The following is a 14,378-nucleotide window of genomic DNA, read 5'->3' as shown; positions in this document are numbered from 1 at the left end:
CTTTATTATTGTAATGAACCTTTCAAAGCAGCCGCATAATAACAGCTCTGGGCCTATTTCTGGTAAGTCTCCTGGGCGTTTAATTCCACAGAGCTGGAGGGGCATTCTTCAGAGAAAGAGCTCGTAGGATGGAGGGCTGGATCACAGGGGAGCCGGGATGGTCTTGGGACACAGAAAGAAAATGATCACGTGGCTGCAGAGCCAGAATTAAATCCTGCAGCTGAGATTTTAGAAAGACTTGTTGTTCACAGAAATATTTTCACGATTATGTTTCAGTTAAAGTTGTCTCCTGTTTTGATTTGAATTTTCATCTCCAAAGCTCCCAGGCCAGGCACGATGCAGCACTGGGCTGGCACAGGGAGACCTGGATGTTGGAGGAGGAGGCTGACAGATCCAATTTTCAGTGTCCGTGAATGCCAGCAGCCAGCAAGAAAGCTGAATGGAAAATGTGGTTTGAAAACTCCTCCATGCTTGTCAGCTGAGGTGTTTCCAGTGAACTGGGTGAAAAAAAAAGGTCATTATTGGAACTGTAAGTTAAAAAAACCCCAAGATTCTGAGAGGACCTCTGAGCTGGTTGGATTTGCATCTCTTGTGCTGTTGTGTGAGCCCTGTCCTGCCCCAGGCCGATGGCCCTGCCCAGGCTGCTGGTGGCTGCGCTCCCGCTCCCCCGAGCCCCGCCACCCCCTGCCCTGGCTGGTGCTCCAGCCTGGATCCCTCTGAGTTACTGCTGCTGCTGCTGACCTGCGTTGTACAGAAAACTGCGGTGGAGCAAAATAATTTTGGCCTTAACACTGGGAAGCCTCAGACTCCTCAGGTAGTTTGGGAAAAACCATCATTCCCACTGCCAGCCCTGCAGTGAGCATTTTCCATTCAGCGCAGGTGCCCCCCTGACTGACCTGAAGACAGGATTGCCCTGGTGGTTTTTTTGTTTTGTTTTGGTTTTTTGTTTGTTTGTTTATTTTTTCTGTTTATTTTTTTTAAACTGTTATTATTACCACCATTATTATCAGTTACCCACTTCTCACTGACTCCTAGTCGTCCCCCCCACCCCACCTGCCTGGATGGCAGTGACAAGAGGAGAGGACGGTGTCCCTGCCCTGGTGCTGGCCTGGGGCGAGCGGGGCTCCCGCTGGTGCTGGCATGGGAGCCGCTGCCCGCACGCTGCCTGCACCCTGTCCGCACCCCTGCCCGCACCGCTGCCCGCACCGCTGCCCGCACCCCTGCCCGCACCCCTGCCCGCACGCTGCCCGCACCCTGCCCGCACCCTGCCCGCACCCCTGCCCGCACCCTGCCCGCACCCTGCCCGCACCCTGCCCGCACGCTGCCCGCACCGCTGCCCGCACGCTGCCCGCACCCCTGCCCGCACGCTGCCGGTCCCCGGGGCAGCCTCGGCGCGGGGATGCAGGTGCTGTATGCAAATGAGACCCGTGGGCGGAGCATCTCTCGGCCCCGCCCCCGCCCGGTGCTATGCAAATCAGCATGCCGAAGCAGCGGGGCGGGGCTGTTGCCGAGCGGCGCGAGCGGGGGGCGGGGCTCTCTATGCAGATGAGGGGGCGGGGATCTCTATGCAGATGAGGGGGCGGGGCGGCGCCGGGCGTGTGCCGGTTCCTCCCGCCAGCTGCGGACAGCGGTGCCGCGCGCAGCCGAGCCCCGGCCGCAGCTGCAGCGGACGGACCGCGCCGAGCCGAACCGCGCCGAGCCGAGCCAGAGCGGACCGCGCCGAGCCGCCGGCCGGCAGCCCGCGCACAGCATGGCCGAGCCGCCGGCGGCTCCGGGCCCCGAGGGCGAGGAGGGCCCGGTGCGCTTCGCCCGTAAGGGCGCCCTGCGGCAGAAGAACGTGCACGAGGTGAAGAACCACAAGTTCACGGCGCGGTTCTTCAAGCAGCCCACCTTCTGCAGCCACTGCACCGACTTCATCTGGTGAGCGGCCCCCCGCCCCGAGTCCCCGGCACCGCCACCCCCGGGACCCCGCTTCACCCGCTCCGGGACACACGACTCGGCCCGGCGGGACCCCAGTCCGGCGGCACTGCGCCCCCGGACACCCCCTCCCGGCCCGCCTGCCCTCCTCCCCGCCGGTGCACCCCCGGTGCCCGCTTTCCCGGGCCCCCCCGCCCTTTCCCGCCGGCGGCGCCGGGCAGGGTCGTTCCGGGGCCGGTGTCTCACGCCGCCTCTCTCTCCGCAGGGGCTTCGGCAAGCAGGGCTTCCAGTGCCAAGGTGAGTGTCGCGCTGCCGGGGGGGCCGGGGTGAGGGGCGGGTACCGGCGCAGCATCCCCGCGGGAACCGCCGTGCCCAGGCCGGGGAAGCAGCTTAGTCATTTTTTTTCAGCTACTGAGCAAGTGGATGGTGCTTTTAAGCCGGTCGGGTTTCCTTACCACAGATAAGCGCGCAAGACTTCAGATAAATCCCCCCGGAAAAGGCAGAGGGAAGTTTATTGTTTTTAACGTGCTTTACATGAAAACATGTGTTTTAATGGCAAACAGGCTGCACGCTGGCTTGGTGGCAGTCCAGTGCTGTAACTGTGCAGCCTGGAGGAACTTGAATGGCTTAGTTGTGTTGCTGGGGAAAAATGAGGCTCTATAACAAAATATGCTGCGATAGCTTCTGGGTTACTACAACTAGAATTCTTTGTTCTGATAATGCTGGGATTCTGGAGGGGCTCGTCAGGGATTTATGATATTCCCCCAGGAGACGAGGATGAATTAACTGGGTTTTACTGGGTTGCTCTGTGCTCTTTTAGGTAACTGCAGGTTGCTTGCAGCTAGCTGGCTAATTCTGGCCATGATGGTGTGGGTCACACCTGTGGGAGGTTAAAGTCTGGGCCTGGGATTCAAACAGGGCAGGTGCTGGCAGTGAAATTTTGCTCTTAGGAATATTTGGGCAGAGTTTTGTTTTGGCAGGTGGCTGAATCCCAAGTTGAGGTATCTTGCATGCAAATTAAACATCTGCATAGCTCTAATATCTCAAGGACAGCTCGGCTTGGCAGCCTTTGTGTCTGAAGCAGAGAGCAGCCCCCCGGGTGACCGCGTGGCACAGGATCCAACCCGGAGGTGCCGCGGTGGGTGCAGGTGGGAGGGCTTTGTCTTGGCTGCTCTCAGGAGCATCTCTGCAGACACTTGTACAAGCAGTGTTAAGTGTAGCCCAATCTGAATGTCACCGCTGTTCATCCTTAACACTTAAGAGTGTAACTGCAAAATACCAAAAGCATCTGCCTTCCAAACCCCCACCTAAAGGCCTGGGCTGGTGTTGGCAAGCAGAGGAAGGCAGATGTGGAGACTAAAACATGTGCTAGTGGTGTTACTCAAGGTCACAGCTTCCCCTGGTACTTGAGGTTTCATACATGGGCAGTTAAGTCGTGTTACTCAGAGTTTTGTGCAGCTCGTCTCTCATATTGTGTGTTTTCCCAGGTTTACTCACCCGTTGTTTCTCTGGCTTCACTTATGGTGCAGGCAGCATCATGCCGGGTGTATTTGTGCAAACACACAGCCCCTGAAATTTGAAGGGGATCATCTGCTGGTGGGGCAGGGTTTTCTGTGTCATTTCTAGTGCTTTGCTCAGTTCTACCTATAGCATTCAGTAGCGGATAATTCGAGCCTTTTCAAGTCTCTCTTCCAGCCGTTAGGAACTATTGTCCAAAACTGTAATTGTGCACTTGCTTCAGGCTTTATTCTTAACGGGTTTAAATCAGTATTAAATCAGTCTTCAGTGGGAGGTCAGTAAATGGCGCCCATGAAGGTGGTCTCAGACTTGCTAATGCAGAGCAATTGGCCTCCGGACGGGGAGGGCGGCTGTCAAGCAGAGCAGTCCTGTCCTGGAGCCGGAGCGCTTGGGAGGCTGCAGTGACACCAGTAGAGTCCCAGTGGCACGCTGTGCTCAGTGACATCCCCAGAGGTGCCTCACTGCTCTGTAACACACCTTTCTGCCTTAGGAAACCACTTTCCAGGTTATTCTGGTACTACAGACATGAAAACCGCGTTACTGTATTGCAACAGGAAATTTTGCAGGTGGTGGTGTGTAGAACAGACCAATTTTTACCTCCAATACCTTCCTAAAAATCAGTGATCTTCTGTGGATTTTTGCAGGAAGAACCGCAGGTGCGGTTTGTGCCCCACACGTTGTGCTGCAGATGCTGTTTGACTTGGTAAATAAATTTTATTTACATGGAAGGAAAACACCTCAGGGCTGGCTTTTGTTTAAGGCTTCTTTTTCTTCAGCTTTGCAGGGCTTGCAGGAAGGTTTTATTGTAGTGTTTAGCGCTCCCTTTACTAAATGTGGCTTTAATTCAACTTAACAACTTTCCCAACTATTTGATCCTGTTGTTCAGCGGGGATGGCTGGAAATGTAGCGAAGGCACAGGTCTGGCTTGTTCCTACTGCTCTGCTTGCTTCAAGTAGGTTTTCACCTGTGCCCTGATTTCTTTCTAGGGCACTTGCAATAATTAGATTGTTAATTAGCTCATTACTTGTGACTTTTGGCAGGAAGCTAGCAGAAACTGAGTCTTTATAGCTTGAAATACTAATGGATACCACAAATGCCACTTAATTGCTTGCTAATCTCTTTCTTATCCTTGTATACAATCTCCTTCTTATCCTTGTGTACATCTGAAGGCTTCCTGGGTCTTTTTCCAGAGCCAGAACAGTTTCTGTGCCGGGCAGCAGGAGGTGGCACAGAGGGGCTTTCTGGCCCTGTTCTCATGGTCTGGTGTAGCGGGAAGGTGTGCGAGCTCTCATGTGAACTCATGAATAACAAAGAGCAAGGGATGTACGTGTTCCCCCTTCCTGGGTTTCAAGATCCATCTCTCTGATACCATTAGCAGGGAATACGCGAGGAGGGAGAGAGCAGCATCTCTAGCTGCAGGCTCTCTTGGTAGGAATGACATGGGGCTGGGCTGCAGCCGGTGGCTTTGTGCTCTTGGTTCTCCTAACTTGAATGCCTTGAGGGTGGGTAAAGGAAAGGGAACTGGTTTGAAAGCTGTCGAGAGAGAAACTCTTGGTTTTATTCTCAGAATGTGCCACTTCTGGGAACTGGCAGCTTTCTCTTCATCTTTTCTGCTCATGTTCCCTCCTTGCCATCCGTGGGGCATTTTCTCCCATTGCCCAGGCAGCTGTCGGTGCCTCTGCAGATCAGGGCCCGGGCCGTGTTGGAGGGGGCGGGAGGGGGCACCTCGCTGGGACCTGGCTTTGTTTCAGCTGGAGCCGCGTGGCCGTGGCCGGGCCGTGCTCGGGGCTGGGGGGGAGCTGCTCACGCACAGGGGAAGAGCCGCGGAACGCGATTCTCGCTTCGCAGCAAAAAATAACCTGCGTCTGGTACTGCTTTCACGTGTATAGAGTGAGCAGAAAAGATCTTGGAAAGAAGAATCTTGATGCCTTAAGAGGAGAAGGGAAAAAATGAAAGCATCATCTAGTAATGGATGCTTAGATCTCAGGCAGTAACTTTTCTGGGCAAAATGTTTACTTCTTATCCCTGGTTATGACTCAGTAAGCAAAGATACTCTTCAGATTTAATCTCTTGCCAAACTTCATACCAAACACAATTCCTTCTTCCAGGTTTTCTTCTCCCCATCTTCCAAATCCAGTGCTCTCGTTTTGTTGTGTGTTTTCACAGTTCAACCTTTGATACCCAAACTAAGCAGCTGGAAAAATATCAGGCAGGCCTTACCTTTCAAGCAACTATTTCTCTCTTGCTATCGGCCTGCAAACCCACCCTTCCTTCCCCCCGTGCCCTCCAGACGGAAGCGAAACCCGTCAGCTGGGGCTGCGCTGCAGCGACGGCCGCTGGGTTGTCGCCATTAACTTCATCCCGCGCGCGCTCTTGTTGGCTGTGTTAAGCAAGTGAGACACAAAAGCAAAACAAACTCCAATCATTCGGAGTTGCCTCAAACCCAGTAATTTCGTGTCAACATATGCGCACTGGAGAAATGTTAGTGTTCAAATAGACTAATTAAAAATGTTACTGCAATTACGTTTGCGACACAAATGATGCTAATTATATAATGCTGCAGAAATTGGAGACATGATTTTGGAGGGGTTTTGTGCGCCTTGTAGCGGTGATACAATTCTCAACGTTGCCGCCGGGGCAGCGCCTGGAGCAGGGACAGACAGAAAGGGGAACTCGGGCTGGTCCAGGTGCTCTGTGGTTCTGCAGAACTGTTAGTAAAACCAGAGTTGACAGGGAAAACGGGAGGATGTGCCTGTTCGTGTTTTAGTGGAAGGATCAAGTCTCCGCAGAGTAGACTGAAGCCTGAGCTGGTTTCCCTGATCCTGCTCCTCCCTGCACCAGATCCCTGCGGTTCAGAAGAGCAGCCAGGGCAGGAGATCTGGTGTGGAAGGAAACCTGGACCTGCAGAAGCGCTTGCAGCGCAGGGTCCGTGGCTGTTGGGTTCAGCAGCGACACGTGAAGCCCCGTTAGTGTCTCCTTACAGAGCAGAAGGGGGTTCGCTTGAGTTTCTCAGTGGAAGTGGTTTCTCTTTTCCCTCCCCCTTTGCAGTTAGCATGGTAGATTTTTCTGTCTTATCTCCTGAGATAGCTGTCATCCTGAAATAATCTCAGACTTGGGTACCGAGGTGGTCTGCTTCCCTCCCAGGGTGTCTGTGACCGGCCAGCGTCAGCAACAGGAGGCCGGGCAGAGGGTGTTGGAGCTGGGCCGGGGGGTTCACCTGCTTTGGGGGTGACAGGAGAGTTCACGTCACACCTGGTTGGTGTCTGTTATCTGTGACTCCACTGCAGAGTTTAAACCACCCCGGTATATGAGCCTCTGCTGCGATTATTCTGCGGGTGTTGAGTCTTCCAGGGGAATTTAATGCCTGGGCTGTCTCTAAGGAGACTCTTCAGCAAACAGCACAGGCGTTTCTGTGTGTCTGTTAGCTCACGCGCTTGTGATCCGGCACGTTCCCGCAGCACACGGGCTCCTGGGAGGTGTGTGGAGCATCCTTGCACGAGCAGTCTGTTGTGGGCGGACGCAGCAGCAGATGCTGGGGCTGCAAAACAGAGCAAGACCTTGAGGGTTTGACGTCTGGTACCAAACAGGAGGTGGGGTTGAATCTGCTCTCAAAACTTGGTGCAAATTCTGTTAACTGATGGGGTTTTCTCCAGAAACTCAAGCTGGAGGAGCTGCACAAGCGCCTCCGGTGGGCTCTGCCCTCCCAAGCAGCAAGCACGGCTCCTCGTTCTTCTGGCCACATTTGGAAAGGCAAAAATCTAAAAATGCTTGAGACTTTCGTTGGTGCCACCCAGTCCCCCTTCTGATTTATCAGCAAATAAGTTGCATGATCACAGTGACACAGTGACTAAGAAATTAACTTCTAGCTATGCCCATAATGTAGGGTCAGGGCAGAACTGCTTGGAACACGTCATTTAAAAGCGTGCAGTCAGAAGGGCAGTGTTCAAGTGCCATCCCCTGCTCTGACTCGAAGGAGAAGGGACGCTTGTAGCGGTGGGTGGGATGGGATTTTGCCCAAGAGAAATGTTTGGGTGGATTTTTCCTGCAGAAGCCAGCTGTGCAGAGGATTAGTGCTGCACATTAACACAGACAGAGCTGCGGGCCTGCCAGGCTCTGCCCGTGGGCTGCTCGCCTCTGTGCGTGTGCGGGGAGGCTCCGGCAGGAAGGACGGAGCGGTGGCGGAGGGCGTTTGCAACGCTGTGCCACTAATTCCTCTAGTGCAGCTTCATGAATCATTATTCTGAAAGTCCATAAATTAGAGCCATTTAGAAAAGGTGAGTAAGAAGCTCCCTGCAGGAGAGGGGTAACCGTAGGTCCTTCGGGCAGCGTGTTCCTTGTGTTCTGCAAGAGCCGCAATCCATGACAGATTGCTGGGAACAAGCCCTTTGAAAAAGGGAATAGAAACACAGAAAAGCAGGAGTCCTTGTGCAGTTATCCAGGATGCAGCCTTGGGTTTCTGTTGCTGTGTTGTGGTGTTGCTTTGTGTGTTGCCAGCATGAGTGCCTGTCGCTGTGCCGGCGAGCGATGTGCGGGGTGTGCACGCTGTCCCTGAGAGCTGGGGAGCAGGGAGCAGAGAGCGTCGAGTGCCCCAGAGACCCTCCAGGCTTTTCAAATGATGCTGTAGGAAGCAAAGCGCAACCAAGGACTTGTTCAACCCCTGGGCTGGTGTTGTCCCATACCTTGAGTTTTAGCAGAAACTCTTGGTGGAACCAGAGCCGCCGTGCTGCTCGGTCAGGTCCCCTGCAAGGACTCCTGGAGTGAGGCATCGCGCTCAGATCTCGTATCTCAACAGAGGCACGAGTGCAATAGGAAACAAGGGCTGTCCCTTGGGTTTTGCCGTGGGCTGCTGCTTCCCCACTCCCAGCCAACGCCACCATCCCGGCGGCCAGGGCTGCGCTGGTGCTGGTGGCCACTGTGCCTTGGCCAGGAGTCCCTTGGCGCAGAGAGCCGGTAGTGCCAGCTGGGATGTAAAATGGGCACGGTAATTGCTGTCATCCTCCAGACAGTGACCCAAGGGATGAAGGTGAAAATGGGGATGAGCGTTAGGGGGTGCTCCCAAGCACAGCAGAGAAGGGGCTCTCACCGGGACAGACTTGACCCTGGCTGGCCCCGTCCTGCCAGCCTGGCGCAGCCGTCGTGGGGAAGTCAGTTTTTCCACAAAACCACAGGAGGGGTGGGGGAGACAAGAAGAAAGCTCCGGTTGTGTGGTGCTCCGCAGCAGCCAAACGCGTGGTAGGAAGCAGCGGCGATTCCCAGCAGGAGCTGTGCTGTGGTTCCTCTGGAAGGCAGCGCTCCCGGCCCCGAGCTGCTCCTCGCAGAGCTGCACCGATGCTGAGCGAGGCAGAGGCGGCCGCGCGCTCGGCTGGCGTCGCCGGGACGGGAAGGACCGTTCCGAGGTCGCTGGTTTGGCTTTTCTGTGTTCAGTCCCAGTCGGCCCCAGTGCTGTGCACAGAGGGGTGGCTGGAGGCTGTTGCCTCCAACAGCCCTTGCCCCGTGAGAAACGCTCCTGCGGGTTTGCAGCTGGTGAGAAGGGGGGCGAGCAAAACCCTTCTCTTCCCGGGGGAGCAGCAGGAACTGGGGGTGCCCGGCCCTGGGGGTGCCCGGCCCTGCGGTGCTGCCGGGGCTGGCGCGGGCTGTGCCGCGAGGACAGGGCGTTTCTGCCGTTCACGGCTGGTTTGTGTCAGCACCACCGTGCTCTCTGTTGTGATTACCTTAAGCTGTGAGTGATTTATCTGTCCTGTTCTTAGACCAGCCTCCACTGGAAGAATAAAATAAATTAAAATGCCCTCTTTATGGGTAGGCCACCTGAATTCTGTATAATTAAAACTTGCAAGCAGCAGTCCTTTTTTTCCTGTTCAGGATTATTTAATATGCGAAGCATGATGAGTCCTTACAGGGTCCCGCTTCACGCAGTGGTTTGGTCCTCACCATCACTTCCAACAGCTGATGCTGGTTCCCTGTAAAGGGAAATGCGTTTCATGGAACGCGGCAGCTCTGCTCCCGCAGCATCGCCGTCCAGATGAAGCTACTGCTGCTCAGCATCTGCTGGCAGCCACGGGCTCTGCCTGCTGGTCTGCAGCCTGGGAATCGCTTCAGGACGGCTCCCCGCGGCCGTGGCGGCAGCAGCTTAGTGCTCCTTGCAAACTGGAATAGGACTCGTCACCATCTTCCTCAGAAGAGGTCCCCGGAAGCCAGGGCTTTCTCTTCTTGTTTACCGCGCGCCTCTGGTGCTGGGAGCCGGCCAAGGCCGGGCAGCGCGGGCTGTGGCGCTCGCTGCCGTGCTGGGACCTGCTGATAAACGCTGGTTAGACGAAGACGTGATTCCTTCCCTTGCTGCTTCTCCGGCACGCCCGGGTCCCTGCGCTGTGTGCCGGGGAGCGGGGATGCTGCGGGGCGAGGGGACGGGCGCGCTGGTGCCCAGCTCTGCGCTCAGAGCCGGCCCGAGGCAGAATGGTGGCTCTGCTCAAGCTGCCTGCTGCTGAGGGGTTTGGGTTGACTTCCCCAGCTGTTTATAGCTGTCCTGTTCTTCCCATCGTGTGAATAACAACACCACAAAAAGGCAGTTCTAGCATGATACTTGAATCAGCAGGTGTTTGGGGTGAACACCTGTAACCTCATCAACCTCCAGCTTTCAGAATTCAAATTGTGTAGCACAGGAGCACGAGGCTTCCTGCCCCAGCTGATGTGCATTAATTGCTGAATATCTAATGCATTTGAGTTGCATCTTATTGGTTTAAATGATTTGCTTCCATATTTGGTCTTGCTTTTGTGCCAGATTTATACATCTTGTTGAATATGACAAGCAGAATATACTGACCGCTAATCCCGGCTGGACAGGCAGTGCCTGCCGGAAGACCCAATATCAGTAGGCTCCAGTACACGCAAGTTACTGGGCTTGCAAACCTGAGACTCGTTATGGTACAATTCCCCTTAAATCGGGTCTTTTGCAGCCGGTTACATCTGTGTTTCTTTCAGAGGGTCGGTGTACAGCAGGCTTTCCCTGTTGGGTGGGAGTGCTCACTCCCCAGAGCAATCTTCTGAGCAACTAAATCCTCCCAGCTCCAAGAGAAGGAACAGGTGAATATTTTTGGAGGGATGGTTGGGGAAACGAGTGGCTCTGCGGAGAGCTCCTGGGAGCGGCTGGGCTGGAGCAGGGCCCGTGGCCGCTGGTGCTGGCGGCTGCAGTGGGCACGTGTGGGGGGCCGGGGGACCGCGCGGGTCTGGGGCCGTGGCCGGGGGCGCTGGGGACAATGCCAGTCTGGGGGCCATGACTGCTTGAAGCGGTTCTGCCTCTGCTATCGCTTGGCTACTGTAGAAAAACTTCAGTCTCGTGTAGTTCTGATCTTCCTACATTTGATATTTAGTCAGCAGCGGGGAAGCTAAAAAAGGTGCTGATGCCTCAGTCTCAGCCTTCAGCCGCTCCTCTTCTTCCTCCCGCTGTGACGCGGGTGTGTTTTAGCTGATTGTGCCAGTACTTTCCTCCCCGTCTCCTGTTGCCATGTGAAAGGATGCAACAGTAATAGCTTCACCTTTGGAGAGAACAGTTAAATACCTTTATTCTGACAGTCTGAACAGCAAGCACATTTAATAGTTGACACTCTTAGCACATGAACAAATGCATTTTCATGATTTCCAATTATAGCAGAAGAATGAGAAAGTGAGGTTGTGAAGAGGAGTGAGAGTCGTCTTGGCTCTCCTGAATGGCTTGATGCACCTTTGCTCAGTGATGTAGCTATGAAGTCAGGAGTCGTCAGTACGAAGATTCTTTTATAATACCAGTAAGAAGCTGGAGTGAGGGGGAAGTGGCCCACGAATTTAATTTGCATCACTGAGTGGATTAGCTCCTGACGCAGTGCAAAGTCATTATTTACCGTGTCTCCAGATCTGTTGCCTTCATCAGTGCAGTGGTTTGGAGAGAGGCTGATTCAGAGATCATTACGTCCCTGTTTTACTTGGCGAGGACCATTAACACTTGCCTTGTAAGCAAAATGATGGTGCTTGTCAAGATTGTTAATGCTGTGCCTACCCCAAGAAGCTGAGTAATTTGTTTTTAGGTTTTTTTCTTTCTTTGCATTCGTTACACTAAATACTTCAACTTTAGCTTGGCTTAGGAAAAATATTTGGAAATGCTCCATAACTTGCCACTAACCTAGAGTAGCCAAGAGGAGGAGGATTGCCTGGGTGAGAAAAACGGTGCAACTTGTGTCCCTGGGCTGTGAGACAGATGCATCTTCCCCACCAAGGAGCAGAAGACTTATGCACAGCTTGAAGTAATCCCCCAAATGGGTATTTCTAGACTCCCCAGAGCCTGGCACCATTTTTGCTGCGGAGCAGCCTTTGCGACGTTGTCAGGATGGAGATTAGCTTTGGTACAGGCTTTGTTTTTTTGTCGCCTGCTTCAGCCTTCGTATGGGCTGCTTTGGGAAAACAGCCTTCACAGGAGGGGTTATCAGCATCCCGGGATTCGCTTGGTTTTGGAAGAGTTTTATTACTTGCTGGCTGGGGGTCTGATCAGAGCGAAGTGCCTCTCACGGAGCAGCTGTAATGCTGAGGGTGGCAGAGCTGCCGAGAGGGGCCGTCCCTGCCAGCAAGGGGGCAGCAGGGCCGAGCCGATGTTTCTGCTGCCCACCTGCCCCCCCAGCACATCACGGGAGATCCTGCTGCTTTCTGCCCCAGGAATGGCTGTAAAACCGCACCGATTCACATCCGTGTGATCCTCAGGACTGTCTCCAACGGCTCAGTCCATTAACTTCCAAATTTGTCCGATTCGTTTGTCTTTGACAGAGAGATGCCTCGGGGCCGGAGTCTTCTGGAAATGAGGCTTTTAGGTCTGTAACAGCGAGTTATTCTCCTGGGTGAAGCAAAGTGACCTTGGTGGCAGCCGAGAAGCTGATTTCGGGGTTGGCTTCTGAGGGTTCTCCCTGCCCCAGCCATCCGCATCTCCACGCCTCTGGCCGGGGGGCTCGTCCCCTTGGGAGGCAGGTCTGTCCCAGAAGCCTTCTGCCACCGTGTCACCCATTGCTGGAGCCAGACCTTGTGCAGAAGGCGGGATGCTGGCTGGGGAGCTGCTCTGGCACCGCGCGGCCAGGAGCAGCGGGAGAGGAGCTGGTACCGTCCCCTCCGCCCTGGACCCGTCGGTGGGAAGGACACGGCAGCCGCGGCGGTGGCGAGAGCAGAGCTCCTGACCTAGAGACTCCCAGGGCTTCCGAGGTGGAAAAAGTCTCGCTCACTGGGTCATTTAGAGGATCTGAATCTGGGGTTTTGGCAGGAGGAAAGGCTTTAATTAGCCGCTGCTCAGTAGGGCTGCTGTTACATCTTCAGATGCAAGATGCTGCTGGACTGGAAAAAATGTAACGATAGCTCATTTGCTTAGGAAACCGTGATAGCGATTTGCATTTTGGTTGAGTACTAAACTCTTGTAGAGAATTTTTCTAAAATAACTTCAGACTGTAGTTCAGATTTCTCCCTTCCCTGAAACCGAATGAATATCTATCTTGGTGCCAAGCAGTTTGGAGTCTGAATTCCTTTGTTTGCTGCCCTCGCTCTGCGGTAAGGGAAGCGAACGCTTGTCTGGGCCGTGGACAAGCACTGTCATCAAATACTGCATGACAAATGGCTTGCTTCTCTCAACCTTGAAGCAGAATTAAATTCTCCTTTATTATATACCTGAAAGGCTTTCTTTTCCCTCTAACAACAGTCCCTCTGTTGACCTGAATGCTCAGGAGACATGTACTGGGCTAGGCAGCTTTGCAGCATGTGTTCTGAATCTCAGCTCTGCTGCTACTTGAAAATAAGGCGCTTTGAAATACATCCTGGAAACTTTTTTTTGTTTCTGCCTGTGTTGCCAGCTTGCACAAGGTGATGCTCGGCGTTGCCGGTGCAAAAAGCAAGCCAACCTCTGCAGCCTTGGCTGCGGCTCCAGGCTCCGTGGTGTCCAGCGGATGCCGGCGCTGGCTTTGCCAGGGTGGGAGTCCGAAGGCTCCGTCCCTGGGGTGTCCGTGGGGCGGAAGCGTCCGTCTCTCCAGCGATGTGCTGTTTGTCCTCGGGAGAGCGGGACAAGTGGGGGTCCCTGGGACCCCCTGCTCGGCTGGGCTGCCGAGAGCCTGGGGCTGGTTTTGCTGGAGAGCAGCTCCTCAGCCTGCTGGGGATTCCTGCCCGGGTCGCCCTGCTCTGCGTCCTGGAGGATGGATTGTCTTTGATCTAAGGCTTGGCTGCAAGTGCTTGCTGTTCCTTTCCCAAATGGATTTTGGAAATCTCCAGCTGTTTTGGCCTCAATGTGCCACGTTTCGGAAGACAAAGTTCCTTCTGCCTTCACCTGGCTGCAGTTTGGCCCAACAGCAAATTACTTGGCAAGAGGCTTATCTTTTTAGTTGGGTTTTATCTTTTAGATTTCCATTTCCCCAAGCTGGCATGAGAGTTGCTCGTGTGTGGGTAGGGAAAATGGGACAACAGTGCTGGGATGTGACGTCCCCTGCCCCGGGGTGGGGACAGAGGGGAGCCCCCCTGCCTGGGGGCTCTGGCGTGGACGGGGACCGGAGCCCAGGCAGGTCCCAGCGCCGCGGTGGCCCGTGGCCTGGCGGGGTTCCCTTCCGAAACGGCCTCCCCCGTTCCAAGTTTTATAAATTTGGAAGAAACTTAATTTCGCTGGTGTTACTATTAACTGAGTCCGAGAGGATGAAAATAAACGCCTGTTGGGAAGGGCAGACTGACTCACTTTCTCATTCTCCTGTAAATTTCCATTTAAGTTTCGGTTTAAGCTCAGGTATGAGGGGAGTGAAAGCTAGTAATTTGTGACAAAAACTTCTATTTTAGATCACGGTAGAAGAACTCCCTTCCTAATTGCAGAAATTATAAGGCTGTGATTCTTGTAAAGGAATACCGAATCCAGCGGTTACCTGCAAACTGCCTTGCAGATGCTCCGCTCCAGAGCCACCAAAACGAGC

At 54.3% G+C, this 14,378-nt stretch overlaps 1 protein-coding gene across 2 annotated transcripts in view; it reads left to right on the top strand.

Annotated features, from left to right (window-relative positions):
• The first annotated feature begins 1,691 nt into the window (after positions 1 to 1,691).
• PRKCB (protein kinase C beta) overlaps positions 1,692 to 14,378 on the top strand; it is a 106,063-nt gene continuing 93,376 nt past the window's right edge. For both annotated transcript variants that reach the window (XM_065644485.1, XM_065644484.1), the window contains exons 1-2: positions 1,692 to 1,920; positions 2,183 to 2,214. In XM_065644485.1, the coding sequence (XP_065500557.1) occupies positions 1,751 to 1,920; positions 2,183 to 2,214 (202 nt within the window). In that variant the 5' untranslated portion in view covers positions 1,692 to 1,750. The remainder of the gene's footprint in view (positions 1,921 to 2,182; positions 2,215 to 14,378) is intronic.

Source organism: Caloenas nicobarica, chromosome 14 (assembly GCF_036013445.1).
Source record: "Caloenas nicobarica isolate bCalNic1 chromosome 14, bCalNic1.hap1, whole genome shotgun sequence".
Lineage (NCBI taxonomy): Eukaryota > Metazoa > Chordata > Aves > Columbiformes > Columbidae > Caloenas > Caloenas nicobarica.
This window is presented reverse-complemented; position numbering and strand designations above follow the sequence as displayed.